Raw genomic sequence first — 11,499 nt, forward strand, 5'->3', positions numbered from 1 at the left:
TAAGAAATTTGTCATTTGTAGATTATTTTGTTTTTTGTACATATTTCCATGCTACACTAAACTGGTCCCCAAAAAATAATCAAATCAATTGATGCATGCAGTAACTACAAATAAACATTCCTTAATTGGTGATATATTAAATATGAACCATAGGCGTGAACTCATCACATAAAATCATAGTGACTTTATCATTCTGTTAACAGTGAGCAACAGAAATTCATGATACTTTCTGCATTCATTCATGCATTAAATAATCACAAGTCATGCATTATTATATGATTTATACCTTTATTGTAAAGTCTTACCCACTTGCAAACAATATCATTGAATATTGTGAAACAATAGCATTTTGAAGTGACTTTAAGGTGAGTGTTGTGTTACCATAATGCACAGTTCATGTATAAGTTTGAAAGTAGCATTTAAACATGTCCAAAACAATAAAATTCATCAATATTGTAGAATTAAAAACGGCACGAATAACTACTCCTTTTCTGTGTTTCAATATGTTGTTGGTTATTTTGTGTTGTTCTATTATTGGCAAAAAAAAGTTATTGTGATTTTATTATGCTTGTGTGTCTCAACTTTTTATTATGAAAAACATTTAAAATGTAAAACTCAATATTTGATAAAGTTTGAGAACGGAGAAGGGTGTTAATAAGTTTATTCTTCTTACTACTCTTGTTTATTTTTTGTTGTTTTATTGGCAAAAAAAAAGTTATTGTGATTTTGTTCATTTTCTTGTTTATTTTTTTAAATTTCCTTTACATTATTTCTATTTTTGTTATCTTGTTGTTTGTTATTTTGTTACTAATTTCACATGTTCGAAACAAAAAACTAAAACTAGCTAAACTAATGTTGCTATGGACACTAGTGTTCCCATAAAACGGCTCATTTGACTCCCATGATCTTTTCACCTTGCCGAGGTGACAACAAGGCCGTAAAGTTTACGGTTACGCCCTTTAACAAGCCCCATATAACGAACTGCTGCTGCTGCTGCTGCTGCTGTTGTTGTTGTTGTTGTTGTTTAAAAAACGGAATCATTTAAAAGTTTCCAAACGTTGAATTTTAAACTCACCAGAATTCTAGAATGTTCAGATAGTCGGCGCGTGCTGCTGCTGCTGCCTGGTTCTTCTGGACCAGGTTTCCTATAGCAACAAGAACTCGAGCCGTCTCCAGGCAACGAGCAGACACAACGTTCGAGTGAAAAAGTATTTAATAATTTAAACAAAAGGCGGCAACGTTCATGACGTCACTAACGGTTGTACATGCGAATATATACAGCCACGGGGCGTGTTGAGCGGTACAGAATGAAAGTATTGCTTTTCCATAAAAAAAAAAAAATATATTTAGTCTGAATTAATATTTTAATTTCGACAATTACACAGTAGGCTAAAGCTAATAGGGCGGTTTCCAGGGCGGTCTGTTGTTCAGTGCAGCTACTGTAGGCTGACACTGGGTAAAGGGAAGTGGGTGTTATTTGTCCCAGCAGCTGATTGACCTGAGGTGGCAAAAATGAGAGTCAATATAGGCCAAGCATTTACTCCATGGACTGAGTTCTACGGCATTAAAACGCAGGACGAAATGGCTACGTTTCTCCTTTATCGGTAAGCTAACTTTCATGTTTACTTAGCTGTAACGGCTAACGCTAACTGACAGTCAAACTCTTCTACAATACTTGTTGTTATGGTGCGATTTGCCGGAGGGGATGGGTTCAAACAGGCTCAAACAGACTCTGGTCTGAGCCGGGTTTGACCAACATGGCAACCCGACTGCTGGAATTATTTTTTGTTGTTGCGATTATGATTTTGCGACACTAGATGGCGTTGTTCTGCTCATTCTTCATAGTCAACCGTTAACGTTACCAGGAAAGTAAAGTATTCTCATTAGTTAGCTTGCATTAGCAACTACAAAATAATTTTGATTACCTATTATTTATTATTTTCACTATTATTTTTTTCTACTGGCTTTTATTTGTTCCATATTATTTTATAAATTCAATTTAAGTCATCTTTATTTATCCTTGTATGTTGAGAGGTGTTATGTCATTTTTTTCTTTGCCATGATATTGTAAATTAATTGATTGTCATTTAAACGAAGAAAAAAAACCTGGCAAACTACACATCATATTCAAAACAATTGCTAAAAGCTAATGGGAGATGGGATGCAAATTAGCCGCCTGGCGACAATCCCACACATATTTACATGTAAATGTTCATTAATGCGTTATGTCCCATGTAAAAATAAAATCATAAAGTTGAAATATGAAATTAGAAAAACATCAAACACACAATATTTCCATTTGACCTCCAACATGACCTTCTCGCTGCTCAAAGGCGACCAGGAAACACACAAAATGTAGGCAACACCTGCGACACTCGGGTATAAACACTTCTGTTTTATTGTAGTATCAGAATTAGTCATGCCAGTGGTTATATTTCCATGCCGTGGTGACTCTCAGTGTAGACAAAAGCTGGTTAGTTACAACTATTATCACTCACATCCAAACTACCCTCAGCACATTCCTGACCATGGTGGTTTTCACGGCCGTCTGTCAGCAGCAACGGTTCCCCAAAGTTTTAGAGAATTAGGGAAGATTGCAAAAAAAAAGCCACTTTGGGTGTCCGTGAAAATGCAGCAGGACCAGTGGACCGAACAGAGGCCCGTCTCCAACCACGACCTCTCATGACTGAACCTCTATTCCAGTGCATTACACCAGTGACCTATTTAGCAGATACCAACCATACTTTTAATGCCCATTTAAAAAAAAAAAAATGTATTTCCACCTTGAAAATCGTCTCCTTATTCATATTTATCTGTACATTGCACCTAATGGGGACACAAGAGCGATCTAAACTCCATATGTAAAGACTCCATTGAGTCTGGGAACCACTTGCCAGTGCACTATCCCAATTACCTGAGCTACGTCAACACCTAGATTCTCCAACAGGCCTCTATTAACGCCTTGAACTAAAACTTTAAACCTCCATGCCTGCTTTTACTTCAACTGGCAGAAAAGTCTTATAGATTTGTATTTGTTTACTGCCACTGGATGATGTTTATAAAGTTTTGTGGTGCTTGGAGTGTCGCCGTAAAGAGGCAGAAATGTAAAGTTACCTCAAATTGCACGCAGATCAACTATATACACACACACATGATCCACTGACAGTAAAAGTATCCTTGGTAACAGTGATGAGCATGATAAAAAATATCTGATTTAATGATTTGTTTGTTGCTGGGGGGAGAAGAGTCAATTCTGCTATCAGCTTTTCTTTCCGTGCACACATTCCTCAAACACTAATAAATTAAGAAAAAGATAAACGGGGGAGCTATCGTCCGTGACACATTTAGTAGTTTCAAACACAGCAAATGTCAACAACGAATAAAGGAAGTAGGAGGAGAAGTTTGCAGTACGATAAAAAGGTGAAATCATTAAAAAGAAAAATATTCTGTGGCAGGTTCATAACTTAAGGTAAAAAGAAAGGTTTGGTGGAAGCGTGGCGGTGCTGTGCGGAGGTCGTGTTCCTTGAAGCGGAGGTGCGAGGTTCAGTTAGCTACACAGTTAACGGATTTCAGAGCGTTCGGCGCCTCGAACAGCGGGAGGTGGAGGAGGCAGTTTGCAGTCCTTCAGTGTTCATCTCAAACCCTCTTTGTGTGTGTTTGTGTGGTCCAATTTCAGATGGAGATCGTCTCTCATTGTTATTCCTTTCCTGCTATTGTTCAGGTGGGTGGGAGAGGATGCGACATTTGTGTTTGTGACGTTACACGTGTCCAGTCCCACAATCACTGCGGCGTTGCATCTCCGTTGACTTCTACGCCGTGCTGTTGTAGCTGTGCTCGAAGCAGTGCATTATCGTTCTTCAGTTCCTCAATCTGGAAATAAAATGGAGATAATTAGAACAATAAATACAAAATTGACCTTGTACATAACGACCTATGGTAGTGTGCCATATGGTTACAAAGATAGGAAGTTACACTTTAGTTTAACATTACACCATATTTGTAGGTTAAACAGAAAGTTTTGATATAATGTTTTTAAAAGCCAAAAAACGGGGCTTTGCTGACGAGTGTCAAGAGCGGTGAATTGGGCCCAAAATCAGCTTCTTTCTCATGTATCGTGCGGAGGCATTATATGAAATAAGAGTCCTCAAGTTAGTGAGTTATGAGAACTGTAATTATAACTTGGATGCTATTATGGCAGCTCCTCTAAAACCTAACATTAGTTGCTATAATGACATTATTATGCAGCTTGAGTGACAGCAAGTACAGCATCAAAAAAAGAGGCTTTGAACGATGTGAAGTGTATTTTACTCCTGTTTTACTTTTGTGATAAAATAAGTGAAATATTTGTGTGTGATGTACGTGAAGGCGTAGCTTAAAAGTACGACATGACAAATGAAACAGGGCGACCTTACGTTCACAGGCCCTGCGTCTCAAATGTTTCCCGTCTATCGTGCAAAATAAAAAGGTGACGCACGAGTGAATGGAAGAAATATAGAGGGAATCGACCTGTTGTCTAAGCAGCTCGTTGTCCATCTCGACTCGCTCCACCTCTTTGTAGCTGTCCTGCAGTCGCTGGTTACTCTGACGCAGCTCTCGGATGTAGTCGCAGGCTTTAGACAGGATGCCTCCTTTGCTCTGAGAGAAACAGCACATGGAGATGAGACTTAACGGGTCAATTATGACTCAACACAACGATTATTTAATGCTTCAGGTTTTCCCTCCCAGTGTGGTCTGAACTAAACATTTCAGATCCTTTCAGTCAAACTCGAGCACGGCCACAACACTACTTAACAGAGTCTCGTTTTGATTAAAGCTGTGAGTCATCGGTCGCGGTTTCAACTTCATCAGTAATGCAAGCGGATGAAAAGGCATAATGCACAGAAAATGCATTGATTCAAGTATGGAAGTGGTCAGGTTCATGAGACTGGATGCAACAGCGTCAGCATGCACACACGCAGTCTGCAGAAAACACAGATGCAGCTTTAAAAAGAGAAAGAGCCAGATTTAATCTAATCAAAATAAGCAGTCACAAGCATTTTACATGCTTTGGAAAATACAAAACATTATTTTGAGGGGGGCAGGTTTCTGTGCAGCACTCACCGCTCCAGTTCTGCTGTCTATGCTACAGTCAGGGATGATTTTTGAAAGTGTCACAATCCAGTTGTTAATCTTGTCTCTTCTTCTTCTCTCCACTGGAAAGAAAGAAAACATATTTTTTAAACTTGAAATACAAATAAATACATAGTATACACAACAAAACATGCCACTGAAGGAAACTTGGACACATCTGTTGTCTAACAAAGACAAAATGAAGCATCATGCGTGAACATGCTGAAAGACGGCAGTAGAAGCAACGTGAGCGTAAAGTTAACAATGTGAAGTAATGTTTAATGCAGAACGCCACCTGAGGATCTACCTGTTGTGTCAAATACTCTCCGTCGATACGCGTTTTACTCGACCTAAACCCGAACCAAACCTTTTAAAGACACTATTTGATGGGTGAAACCACACCAGTGCTGCGAGTGCAACTGGCATTCAGACATAGAAGAGAGCAACACTACGTCACATAAAAGGCCGCGCCCCCTCGTCAGTGAAAACAAAGGTGAAGACCTGAGTTTTATAGGCGCTAATACGAAATACAGGAGTGAGAAAAATAAATTTGATTACATTTGAGGAAATACAAGTAATATTTACATATTTATTGATAGAATGATGTCAGAAAGATGCGGTGAGTGTGTCAGAGAGAGAAAGTCAGAACATTTCCACCTTTATTTAACCTCAGGTGGACAAAGCCTCGGCTGTTTGTTTTGTTTCACAGAGTAAAACCAAAACAACAGGATATTAAAGACAGTGAAAGGGATCATTGTCATAGATCTGGTGATTCAGTGAGGTAGGAATAAATGTGTGTGTGCGTCACCTCTGGACACTGAGTGAGCTCGTTTACACACTTCTCCACCGGTCAACTGGATAAACATTCCCTAACTTTTTATTTTCTCCACATAACGTCGATAATCGCTCTGCAATGACGTAATATATCTGTCTGCCTGACTAACGTTAGCCAATTACAGGAGGTTTCCAGGCCAGTTAACGTAAAATAGGCGAAATCAGGACAGATTACGGCGGGGTTTGTATTTACCGCCAGTCAAAGACGACAGTTTGTTTTCACCAGAATGGGGGCGAGGCCTCATGTCCGTGGCCTCATGTGTTGCTCTCTTCTATAAATAGGAATTTTATCAAAAACAAATCAGTACGGATTGCAACGGGAAACAAATCTCACATTTTAATGAATTTATGCCACATTCGAAACTAATTTGACACGACACGAGTTAAAGAAACCAGGAGGAGGTTTTGTTCTACAAAAAACATTTAGTTCGGACTGTTAACTAAAGCTCTAAAATGTTAATTATGAGCATCAACTGGTTCAAATTCATCGGTGTGAACTGAACTTTGAGTTAGCTCGACATAAAGACCCTCAACACGACCACCGGGAGCACAGACCTTCATTGTGCTGTGCTCTTCGCCTCTCATCCCTGGGCGCCCGTGGACCCTCCACCTTCCTGTAAAGACACAGCAAATTTAACAGTGAAATTATGAATTATTTTTTAATATTAACACAAGAGTCCGCACGTTAGATAACACTCCCATGACATATATATTTATTACACTTCCAGAGCAGAACGCTGAAACGTCACCTTGGTGGTAATTTAATAAATATACAGTATGTTTGTGTGCAGACTCTTTCTCCTGTTTTATACATGTTCCTCTGTCCTGCACTTAGTTTTTAATCCATAATTATCCAAAATTTTCAATATTAACCAAGTCTCTAACACCTGAACTACAAACCTTTATCTTCAGATGCATCTTAACAAATGTTCTGTCTTTTATTTTTTGTTTTTTTGGCTGGTTGACAGGAAGACAAATGCACCATTAATTGATCTCTATTGACCCCGGGGAAGAAGGTGCAGGCAACAGCTGAACCTTCAGGTCCTCCAGGGGAAAAGGTTTGTGGGATTCAGACACTGGTAAAGATGAATAATGACTCTTATTTGTGCCAACAGGACTCAAGCCATCGATACTGCTACTCTGAAGCTACCTGTCAACATGTAGTTCACGACACAAGTATGCTAAAGATCAATTAGAGACATCAAACGTCTGTCTCTACAACACATGATGGGGGCAGGGTGGGGGCGTATGTGAAAGTTCTTCTCACCAGTTTGAACTGCCATGCTGCAACATCTCGCTTTCACCAAGGTCTCTGGGGATGGCAGGTAAGTAGGACAGAGTGTGGTTTTCAGATGTTGGATGTTTTTGTGTTGATTTCTTTTTATTGTATCTTCATTTATACACACAATGACATAACTAATCATTCCAGAAAGGGAAGGAAGAAGGTCAAAAAGTATCCGATCCACCGTGAAGTTACAGGGAAGGGGAGTGAGAAGTCGGCCAAACACGTGGGGGAGGGAGGAGAGTTATGGTTTGATTCGGTAACTTCAGGGATGGGATGAATGTGCTGGGACGTGCTTTGTTATACTCACGCAGTGTAGGTGTGTGTGCGTGGTGCGATGGTACGAGGGGCCGCTGTCTGAAGCACCTCGGGGGGGCTCATCATCACGTAAAACTGGCCTGGATTTTAAAGAGACAAATGATGGAAAAATAAAGTTCTCCTCAAGTTAGGGCCGGACCACCATACAGCATGTTTTCTGGTTATTCAATAAATAAATAGTTGATGTGAAATAAACACATGGGAAAGCCTATTTAGTATTCTCCTGTGTGGATTAAATACGTGACAAATGAAGAGTACTGGAGCGTTCTCCCATTTTATTAAGAAATTAAAGCAATTCTTACCCTTCTTTCATGTCTCACAGCGATTCCCTCCAAAGTCCCACCCTCTTCCCCCTGCCTGACCTCTGACGCTCCCTCCTCCCCCGACACGTGAAAGAAATGCTGCGTTCTAGCGCCACGGGAAGTCCGAAGTTTCGGACCTCTGACTGGGCGAGCACTGGAATACCTGTCAAAGTGTAACCTCCTACGAGCGAATTCGGGGTAAGTGGATCTCCCTTAAATTCCAGTCCACTTTTCCTAGTTGGAGGTCCGAAAATTCAGACTTCCCATGACACTTGAACGCAGCATGAGCAGAGCAAGTGAAAAAAAACGAAAAGACATCTGTGTCGTTTTGGGAGCGAGTGCCGTTTCCTCACCTCCTGCCTGTGCTATCGTTGGGTCAGAGGTCGCCTGCACGGACACGGCTGTTCCATCGCTGACGGTGGCGGCGGGGAAATAAGCGAAACGTGTTTCTCCTCCCACAGTCTCCCCGCCGGGACTGCCCCCATTACTGAAAGGGTTCTGGATAACAGCCTGGGGAAAGGTGGAGCATCGGTCAAACAAGAAAACAGCAGATACAGAATATATGGTCAGGCCGTGTATGTCTTTATAGTCTCCCCAGTTATCATCATGGTGCTGTAGCCCTCAGCCCAAATGTAGAATGAGAACCAGAGCTGTGGGTCCTTTTACCGTATTTTTATCTTTTATAAGTATTGGATGTGGACACCATACAAATGAGACAAAAATCACATCCTTTGTGCTTCAGCGTCACAGTACGCTGACTCACCTGTGCCACGGCCTGAGGGGCTCCAGCAAACGCTGCGGCGGAGACGACGCTGACAGCTCCGGTCCCATCAGCTGTTGCTTCTAACTGATCGTCCGTCACCTGGACAACACGATATGTCACCTGGGGACAGGGCAAAGAGTCAGAAAAATCATTTTAAAAACTTGTTTGTTTGACGTTTTGTAGGTTTTACTCCACAAACTGAAAATTAAAGCAGGACTTGTTGACAAAAAGTTCACCCGTAAGCACACAGTTGTTGGATCTTACCTTCTCTAGTGCTCAAACCTAACCTTCACACCACATCCTGTTTTGTTTTGCTCAGCTTCTAAGCATGAGAAACTGGATATCAGGTGCCTGTGGTTATTTCTAGAATTCAAATTAGTGACTACAAAACTGCCTAGTGTGAACATTGGTACATTTTTACCGAGGGGACCTACAGTCATCTAACCCAGGGGTGTGAAAGTGATCCAGTAAAGGGCCGCTGTGGCTGCGCAGGAAGCAAGAACACACCTGATCCAGCACATCAACTGTGTGAAGACAGTTCAGGTGATTGAATGAGTCGAGTCAGGTGTGTTTTGTTTTCTGCAGCCACAGCGGTTAGATCAGGGGTGTCAGTGATACAGTAAAGGGCTACTGTATCACTGACACCCCTGATCTAACCGCACACTGAACATTAAACCCCGGCTCTGGCTCACTCCGCATGTTGTGAATGGAGACGTAGTAAGAGCAATAGTCAGCATTAAATTTAGAGCATCATGGGTGTTTTTTTCTAACTTTTCCAAAACCAAAGAGCTAAAAAAAAAAGCCGGAATTACAAATTAAATTCTGTGTTTACCAGAGAGGTTTGGGGGAAATACATCATTCAGCATCTTCTTTAAAAAAAAAGACTGATCGACTAAAGAAAACTCAGTCGACTAAGAGCAAAATGACGCTTTGTCGACTAATGTTGGCGGAGAAGAATTCAGACGAAAGTGCCAAACTTTGATATGAAATATCGCACAGTTACGTGTAAGTGTTTGCTCATGGTTGTGAGTAGAAAGAGCGAGAAAGAGAGAAGAGTCCACGGGTAAAACGTCTCCATTTCCATCACTGACAGAGAGGGACAGCTCGACTGCCGGTATGTATTCATAAGTGTGTGATATCTGCTTTGTGTGTGTCTGTGTTTTGTCTCTCTTGCATAAGAAAACACATTTTGATCCATGAGACTTCCTGAATGTAAATCTCAACTAACTAATGTTGTAGAAAAGAGGTTCTCCGCGCTCTCACCTGTCCTCCACTGTTCTCTGTACGGAACTGGTACTGGACATTGTCAGCGAACGCAGCCTGCGGGACGCCGGTGATGGTCACTGCAGTCTGCTCCTCCGTCCCCACCGTCTCTCCTGCAACACACAGGTCAATTAAACCAACTCATCAATTAGTGGAGAAACATGTTTCAAGTGTGAGTCGCTGCACCGTTAAACCATAAACACAGATGTGAGTGGTTGCGTTTCTGCAGAGACGTCCACACATTGTGCTCAGAGTTGGATTTTGACATTTTAGATCCATTATCTGTGTTTCAAAGCAGCAAAACCTCAATTTGCATTATTTGTTTCATTCGTCAGGGTTAGAAGAAACGAGGCTCCCACCTTCCTGTATGTGCACCACCTCTTCTGTTTCCTGTTTGTCGTGACTGAAAAAAAGAAAAAGAAAACACCGGTGAGTCAATTATTTATCATAAATGAGCAAGTGCATCAAACTCTCATGGGCAGCTGTGGGTGAAGGGCGCCCCCAGGTGTTCACTGAGGAGATGATGGATAATAAGACATAAATAATAAAGTCCTTACTGGCGTGGAAGCGTGAAAACAAATCAGGTTTTCTGCCACTTCCAGAGGGGAAACAACGATTATTTGATAATAAAAACTGGAGTCAAAGTGCGTTCATTCACCGCACAAGGCGAGGAAAACTTCACAAATCACTATAACGCCCCTCCTAGTTTAATTTAAACATTTTAATCATAAATGAGTTGCATTAGATTACACAGAGAAACGGTAATTACCCTGAAAACAGACACTAACTGCTGCTGTGCATTGACCTTTTCTAACCCAGTGAATAAAACAGTAATCGTGATGTTACACATTTGCAAAAGAGCGCACAATATCTGCTGAAAACGTCTTTATGGATGAACCGCATCATCCGCGTAAACTGCGCACTGACTCAACCAGGAGGTAGAAACGGAACAATGCACACATATTAAAAGTATCTATCTATTAACGGAGCATTGCGTTGCAAGGAGAGGGGGAAAAGGGAGGTTTTTAGGCCGTGGAGGGAGCCATGGCAGAGCAGGAAGCGGGCAGCAGCCTCTCACCTCGCCGAGCTGTCCAGACTCTGCTCCAGCATATCCATGAAGGTTTTGCGGGTGTAAAACGCCGATATTCAACGACACTGATTTACGGAGATGGAAGCGCTGATCACGGGGACAAACACACGGGTCATGTGAGAAAGACAGTCCAGGACACGTGAGGCACCGACCGGGCAAGGAGCTAAAATGGAGGCCGCTGCTGAGCAGGAGGGGAGTCGTCTGCGTCTGTGCGGAAAAAAACACTCTCCGGGGCTTTACGCAGCTTCACGGAGGCGGCGGTGCCCTGGTCTGAGGGGTTAAGATCGTTAGAGTCTTTTAGATTAACTGCTGGATGCACAGATGGGAGATTATTTCCTCTTTTTTGTTTTTTTTAAAGCGTTCGCTGGAAATCTTTTTGTCCTTGGGGTTGCCTTTTTGTCGCTCCGCGGCGCACAGCTGCTGTTCATCCGCGCAAAGCTGCGACATGCGGACAATAAGACACGGAGTGGATTAGTTTGTTCATTTTATTACGGGTGGAAACTGGTGTCTTTCTGTTACTGTAACACTTTGTAACAGT

General features: G+C 41.7%; 1 protein-coding gene across 2 annotated transcripts; it reads right to left on the reverse strand.

The window, feature by feature from the left end:
• Window positions 1-2,383: 2,383 nt before the first annotated feature.
• usf2 (upstream transcription factor 2, c-fos interacting) lies at window positions 2,384-11,384 on the reverse strand. Of its 2 annotated transcripts, XM_083925121.1 has the most exons (11): window positions 10,950-11,384; window positions 10,231-10,274; window positions 9,872-9,984; window positions 8,609-8,728; window positions 8,199-8,355; window positions 7,536-7,623; window positions 7,211-7,255; window positions 6,499-6,557; window positions 5,101-5,192; window positions 4,507-4,635; window positions 2,384-3,870 (listed from the first exon to the last, which is right to left on the reverse strand). In XM_083925121.1, exons 1-11 carry the CDS (start codon window positions 10,985-10,987, stop codon window positions 3,781-3,783), a joined length of 975 nt encoding a protein of 324 aa, XP_083781247.1. In that variant the 5' UTR covers window positions 10,988-11,384; the 3' UTR covers window positions 2,384-3,780. The 2 variants fall into 2 exon arrangements, with proteins under 2 accessions (XP_083781247.1, XP_083781248.1); XM_083925122.1 differs by lacking the exon at window positions 7,211-7,255.
• Window positions 11,385-11,499: the final 115 nt, after the last annotated feature.

Source organism: Echiichthys vipera (genome assembly GCF_963691815.1).
Source record: "Echiichthys vipera genome assembly, chromosome: 13".
Lineage (NCBI taxonomy): Eukaryota > Metazoa > Chordata > Actinopteri > Perciformes > Trachinidae > Echiichthys > Echiichthys vipera.

What these genes read in the sequence shown, in the direction of transcription:
- usf2 (XM_083925121.1), bottom strand. Translation starts at nt 10,987, where the DNA reads ATGGATATGCTGGAGCAGAGTCTGGACAGCTCGGCGAG. An exon ending in GGTGGTGCACATACAGGAAG is followed by an intron (nt 9,985 to 10,230) that starts GTGGGAGCCTCG and finishes TGTGTGTTGCAG; the next exon opens with GAGAGACGGTGGGGACGGAG. An exon ending in TAGACAGCAGAACTGGAGCG is followed by an intron (nt 4,636 to 5,100) that starts GTGAGTGCTGCA and finishes TGTTTCTCTCAG; the next exon opens with AGCAAAGGAGGCATCCTGTC.